The 7244-nt window shown below is 34.3% G+C and overlaps 2 protein-coding genes across 2 annotated transcripts; one reads left to right on the top strand and one right to left on the bottom strand.

Moving 5' to 3' along the window:
* The first annotated feature begins 1698 nt into the window (after nt 1-1698).
* LOC111401442 (cucumber peeling cupredoxin-like) lies at nt 1699-2811 on the top strand. The gene is made up of 2 exons (XM_023029176.1): nt 1699-1945; nt 2212-2811. The coding sequence occupies exons 1-2, from the start codon at nt 1765-1767 to the stop codon at nt 2658-2660; spliced, it is 630 nt and encodes a 209-aa protein (XP_022884944.1). The 5' UTR covers nt 1699-1764; the 3' UTR covers nt 2661-2811.
* Nucleotides 2812-6408: 3597 nt separating this feature from the next.
* Nucleotides 6409-6980, bottom strand: LOC111400382. The gene is made up of 2 exons (XM_023027798.1): nt 6680-6980; nt 6409-6521 (listed from the first exon to the last, which is right to left on the bottom strand). The coding sequence occupies exons 1-2, from the start codon at nt 6978-6980 to the stop codon at nt 6409-6411; spliced, it is 414 nt and encodes a 137-aa protein (XP_022883566.1).
* Between the last annotated feature and the right edge of the window lie 264 nt (nt 6981-7244).

Here is a 7244-nt window from a genome sequence, read left to right as displayed (position 1 = left end):
ATAGTAACGCAGAGAGCAGTTTCCTTATGAACAGATATGTACCAAATTAGGTCTTCATCTTCATGTATTTCGGTTAGCTGTATATTCATGTTCGAGACTTTGAACTTCAATTCAATTTCGGCACGCGGATCAATAACACCAAGTTTGTCATTTAATTGTTTCAGAAGTTCGGCTAGGGTAATACTTTTCGGCACTAAAATGGAAATGGTTTTATCCTCTGTCCACTTCCATTCGTCATCCACGTAAATAAACTTTCTCCCATGCGACACGATGAATCTCAAATGATTGTTCATACCTAAATTATTGTGATTGCAACGATAATAATTCTGCACAATCAATATATCGATATGTAATAGCATGGAAGTGGCACTTTCGGATATTTAAACTCATGCAATAGCATTAAGTGAAATTAAGGGTGTCAGCTGTTTTCAACTGTCGATTTCGACAGTTCAAATGTCTAATTTGACAGTTTAACTGTCGAGAAGTTTCAGAGGTGTTTGGTACCTTGTTGGAAACATTAATGGTTATAATCTATTCTCAACTACAACAACTACATCATCACATTTTTTCAAAAATAAATGACTGAATGTTCCATTAAATATGGAATGTAATACTTAACATTTGCCTAAATCTTTTTGGAATTTCTTTTTTTTTGTATCTTTTACCTTCAAAAATATTTCAAAAATCAAGAACATCATGATTAATAAGAGTTTCAAAAGCATTCTTCATTTTGATGATCATGTTATTTTTAACATTTAAAAAAGAGTAAGTTATTCGATAAAAATATAAACAATTCGTAATAACTAGCCTCTCAAAATGTATGATGAATCCAATAGTAATGTCTTCTTGATCAAATAATGAAGAAGATGGATGAAGTGAGGATTTGTTGAAGAAGATATTTGTTTGATGTTAGAATATGGTTTTTTCCTTCTTTTATCCTTTTTTTAAAAGTAAATTCATATTATACAATAGAATATACATATATCCAATTATTATAATATATAAATTTAATACATCCATGATTATAATATATAAATTTAACTAATCAAATCATAACATTAATTGGATTGGAAAGCTAGCATTAAATGCTTCTAAAAAGGAGAAATGAAGAGCAAGTTGGACATTTCCCACAAAAAGTGACATTTTTGATAAAATTAGAGGCACATGCAAATTTTTTGTGCATTTTTTTTTTTTAAAAAAAGTGACATTTTTGATAATTTCCCCTTAGTTTGCTGAGGACGTTTGCAATATTTCTTGAGTACCACTTGTAAGAATTACGACCTATGCAGCACTTGTTTTATTTATGTAGCAGAAAAGTAACTACGTCGAAGCATCTTGGAAAAGTGGAATATTCAAGTCATGTGTAAATGTATGTACGTACTTAAACTAGAAATAGAAAGGAACGAAAACAAAGTCAAATTAGAAACCCAAAATTCTTGATTCTGGAAGCATTACGGAGAAATTTCTACGTAATGTGGCATTATGGAATATATATATATATATATATATATAGTTGACTGAGTCTTTTCTCTTGCGACTGCTTCTAGTTTCGGAATTTTCAAATGTGAAAATAAATGAAGCGGAGCCAAAGCTTACCATTCAAGTCTTGCTGAAAGCTCAGGCACTTAATTTCCTTCCCCTCACGCCTTAAGACCTTTACTATAAATAGCTAGCATATGAACGGCATTGCAATAATCACAAGTAGATTTTCACATTAAGTACAAAAATACATTTCGAGCTCTGAAAAAAAGGAGTTTGAGAGAGATGAACAGTTATGCAAGTATGATTGTGTTTGGTGCTATTTTTGCAGCTATGGTGCAGTACATAGGTGCTCAAACTGTGCATATTGTTGGAGATAGCGTAGGTTGGGACATACCTCCAAATAGCTCAGTCTCATATGCCAACTGGGTTTCTGGCAAAACCTTCATGGTCGGCGACATCTTGGGTAATTAATTCATTTTTGTTAATTTTATTAAGAAAAGTAGTCCAAAATCTCATATGCAAAGTATGATAATAGTAATTAGCACGGGTTGGCATTAATATGCCAATTTTTACATTTTCATTTTTGTAAGTATGCTCGTTTGTGCGATATGTACAATATTTTGATTCTAACACAATAAAAAGCATCTTATCCCTCCCCAAATATCATTATAATTCTAGCTGATTAGTACTCTACAACATTGTAATATTTCTGTATCCACACTTTCTCAGTGTTTAACTTCATGACCAACCAACACGACCTACTACAAGTACCAAAATCCTCCTATGATGCATGCAGCGACGACAATGCCATAGGCAGTGCCATCACAACTGGACCGGCAAACGTAACTCTCGACTCTGCAGGGGAGCACTACTACATTTGCACCTTCGGCAGCCACTGCCAAATGGGCCAGAAGCTAGCCATAACAGTCTCAGGCACGCCAGGAGCCAATCCGCCCACTTCCAGCCCACCAACCACCCCAACAACCCCTTCTCCCACCTCAACTCAGCCAGATGCATGTGCTCCTACTCCATCTTCAACTCCAAATGCTGGTAGACCTCCGGCTTCGGCAACATCCCCTGCTGGCACCCCTCCTCCACCATATGATTCTTCATCAATGTCTGTGTTCGCAAGTTTCTTGCCAGTTCTGCTGTCCATTGGAGCGGCCTTACTTATTTAAGGAATGAATAGGATGAGGACTATTCACAATAGACTATGATTCCATTTTTCCTGCATTTCAATTTTATATTTGTTATTCTGTTTGGATATTATTCAGTTTCTTTACTTTTGGGCACTAGTATAAGATCAATAAATTTATTGTGGACCTATCACTTTGTATTATTCAATAAAATTATTGTTTGTTTGCAATTATGCCTAACAATTCAATCCAATATTTAAAATTAATATGATAACTACCTTGTGAATTTACTTTATATTAAGAATTTCTGAATAATTTGAAATATAAATTTAGTGTTAACAACACATTTCGTACATTTCGTATGATCTACAACTTTTATTAATTGCTTAACTACATATTTTTATCAATTTTTATCAATTATATCAATTTGTTTTATTCAAAACTATCAAACAGTCCCCAATACTAATTCTTATAGTTAAAAACTGTCAAACAACCCCTTAAATTAAACGCCTTATGAATGTGATGTTCCATTTTGTTGTCTCGTTAGCAGCCGAACCAATAAAAAATTACACGTGTACCATATATATACACATCAGTAAAATGACATAAGCTTTCAACTTGTGTTTTCAAATAACGTGTGTGCTTGGTCCGGATAAAAATGAGATTTTTAGCTTATTCTACTATTTAATAAACAGTGCAAGTGGAGCGGAAGATAGCACAGTGGAGACAAGATCCCAACTAAATCATAAAATAAACTACCATTTCATCTATCATAGTCGATTCGATTAAGATGATTAAGAGCATTAACTGTTGCTAGAAAATATGGATCGTGGATCGTCCAAATGGGATGGACCAACTCATGAGATATTAACAGAATTAGAGGGAGTAGTTTGAACTTGAAATTCAAACTTACAACTCCTTATAACCACCCCTAACTCCCTTACAACCTCCAATAGTTATTGTCTAGAAATAAAGAGGGAAAATACGGCAAAAAAATGGTGAAATTTGTATTGAAAATATCACTAAAATTGAAAGGCACCTAAGAACACTATTTTGGCATAAAAAATCACCAAATTTGGCACTTGGGTTATGATTAATAATCCCGTTTTTTTATCGGGATCGGGATTAGGACCATTGAAGTACAAAAAATTATATATTTTGGATCTTTGAGATACAAGATGATTCACCACACAAAGATTTTTTAATTCATTCTTTATCTGAATTTTTACTCCACTTTCGAAAAATCTAAATTTGTACAATTTCTTCAACTTATGAAAATCAGAAGCACAAATGAAATACGTGAATCAATCTATAAATGTAATGAAAAATAAATTCTTACTGGATTGACTATTCTTTGATTACCAATAATTATATAGTCTATTGGGTAGAATGAATAGAATATTGCTGATTATGGTGAGGCTTAAGATAATGTAGTTTAATTTGCGTGTTTTATTTTTGGAAAGAGTGTTGGTTAAGTGCAACCTATCATTTAATGGAGTTTTTTTCAATGTAAGTACCTTCAGAATATATAAACTTTGGACATATAGATAACCAAATATGGATTGTCATAGATTCATAGTAGGCTATGTAAGTTCTTGATAATGAGTTTGAGAAAAAGAGTCTATTAAAAACGAGATGTATATCTATGAGATACACATTACAGTCTAAAGGGTACTTGTTCATAAGTGAAATTTTGGGTGGATATCGAATTACAAGATGTGATATTTGACATTTCTCCTAATAAGAGAGAAAACTTTGAAGAATATTATTCAAATTAAAATTATGAATATTGATGAATCAGTTTTGACTACAAATGAGTTTAACAAAAAAGAAAAAAAAGAAAAAAGTACAGTGCCTCCTTAACTTTATTGATAAGCCCTCATTTATGGCAAAGTAAAATCGTGGTTACAAATATTTGAAGTAATAAAGCTCAAAACAACACAATCAATGAAATCGAAATGAAGTACAACCACTAGAATCTTAAGCAAAACAAGCAATCATAGTCTTAGTGAAGTCTCTATTATAAGTAGAAAATTGAGAGTACCCAGCTATACCCATCTTGGACAAAGGGTCAACAACCAAACTCGCCTCTCTAAAAACATGGGTGACTTTTAAATCAATGAAGTCTGCAGATCAACAATGTCCTCCCAAACATGTTGAAGAGACCAAGGAATAATACCCAGCCTATTAAACCAATGACAAACTACTTGAGAATCGATTTCAACCCATACCGATGAAACCCCCAGAAGATAACAATAATACAAACCCAGTTTCAAATCCATTGCTTCCACAATGGAATTAGTAGCCACCCAAAAGAATGAGTGAAGCCAAAAACAAATTGTTGTTCCAAATCTCTAAGCACCGCACCATAACCAGCTCTACTAGAATTGCCACAACTAGAACCATCAATATTAAGTTTAAGAATACCACAAGGGGGATGGTACCCTCAAACAAGGAGATGGTTTTAGTAGTCAAAGGAGTTTTAGCCATACCAAGGCAATAGAAGTAGCATGTGATGGACGGAGAAATGGACTTAATTCAACTAACTAGAGTTTTACTTTGTAGCAAATTTTATCACCGTTGACCAAACCTCCATTGTATCTAGCCTCATTGAGTGCAAGCCAAAGCTCCCAAGCAATTAGTGCGGAGGTTAAAAGAGCAAGTTGGTTAAGTTGCGAAGAACCATCAAATTGGTGCAACCAATTAACAAGAACCGCATGCCATGAATTAGCAAAAACAATTTGAGCCCCAAAAATGTTAGGAAAATGAGTCCAAGCACAACTTCTAATAACACCATCCATTGGTATTATACCATACCAAACTCACCAAAAGAAAACTGAGATTTTCACCAAGAGCAAATTATTCCAAATCAATTTGAAGAGATGAAGTTTGTCCTCGGTCTCATGTAAAAGATTCTAAGCCGTATTAGTAGAGAACACTAAGCCGTATTAGTAGAGAACAATCCTGATGAAGTTGGACACCAAATAAGTTTATCCGGCACTTGCTTTAAGCGAATAGCCAAAGTATTCATGTAAGTCCCCAAATTGTCGTCCCCGAGTCTATGAAGGAGATCAATATTCCAAGCATCCTCTACACAAACATCTTTCAATATTAACCTTGGCTCATTAACCAACCAGATTTGGTCATATAGAGATACAAAACCTGACCAGTTTGCATACAAAATGAGTTATTCCCTTCGGCGACCCTCCACCTACTTTAGTCGTGAATAAAAGGAAAACGTACACTTAAATTACGCTAATAGAGAGATGAACCAAGACCAAGTGAGTAACAGCTCATGTTAAAATTTACAATCAAATATTTATGCCGTGTGAATGAAGCCCATAAAGAATCGCTTGTTAAAACTCTCCATGGCATTATACATTGGAGTGAGTCAAAAACATCAAATAAGCTCTGGATACCCAATCCCCTTTCATCAATAGGAAAACGGATTTTCTTCCAAGCAATCCAATGATATTTGTACTTTCCTGCATTATCACCCCAAAAAAAATTAGCAAAGAGCTGATGAAGTTCACGAACCACTTTATTTTGGGTGTATCACTGATATTAAATAGATAGGGATAGAGGCTAACACCGATCAAAGAAGAGTAAATTTACCTCCCCTAGAAAAAAGGCCTGCAACCTTCTCACGAACTTTGTCAACCATCAAAGCAAATAACGAAGAAGTGCAATGACCATAAAATAGAGGGGCCCCTAAATAAATTAAGGAAGAGAGCTCTCTCGAAAGTTAGTAAGAGAAGTAATAATCCTCCAACGAGAAAATATTTTTTCTTCAAACCATGAAAGAGGTTTTCTGAGTATTCATGACCTGACTAGAAACATATTCATAAGAATGTAAGAATTCCATCAACACCTTGAGAGAGCCTTGAGACCCATTAGTGAACACTAGAAAATCATCACCGTAAAATAGATGTGAAACCAGTTTTCAAGAACCTGATGAGGAAATGTTTTTTCTTCCCTTAATAAATTCTAGAATCCCCTTGATAAATGCTCCTCACTCAAAATGAACAATAAAGGAGATAGAGGATTCCCTTATCGAGGACCCTGAGAAGATGCAAAGAAACCAACTTGTTCACCAATAATTTTTACTGAAAATTTAATGGAAGAAATAGCATTACGAATAAGAGAGATCCAACTATCAACAAAACCAAATGCTCTCAAAATAGCCAACAAGTAGTCCCATTCCACACGATTAAAAGCCTTAGCCATACATGAGTGCTTGCTTAAATGTTGGGCTAATTCCTGAGCTAGAGCAATGTTTTCCGAAATCAAATGACTCGCAACAAAGCCACCTTGATTCAAAGAAATAATTCTAGGAAGCACCGCAGACAAACGATTGGCCATAATCATGGCAATAATTTTGTAATGCACTTGACAAATACTTATATGCCTAATATAAAATAAATAAATAAATTGTTAGGCTTGTCTTTCTTTGGGATAGCGAGATGATGGAGTACCCAATCCATCTGAAAAAAGAGCCCCTGCAAAAAATTCACGGACTGCTGTAATAAGATCATCAGAAATAATAGTCTAAGCATGAATATATAAGGATGAAGAAAAGCCATCAGGACCTTGTGCCGAATTCTCAAGAATGCCTTTAACAGCATA

Source organism: Olea europaea, chromosome 10, assembly GCF_002742605.1.
Source record: "Olea europaea var. sylvestris chromosome 10, O_europaea_v1, whole genome shotgun sequence".
Lineage (NCBI taxonomy): Eukaryota > Viridiplantae > Streptophyta > Magnoliopsida > Lamiales > Oleaceae > Olea > Olea europaea.
The sequence above is the reverse complement of the archived record's forward strand: the minus strand, read 5'-3'. Positions and strand labels throughout refer to the sequence as shown.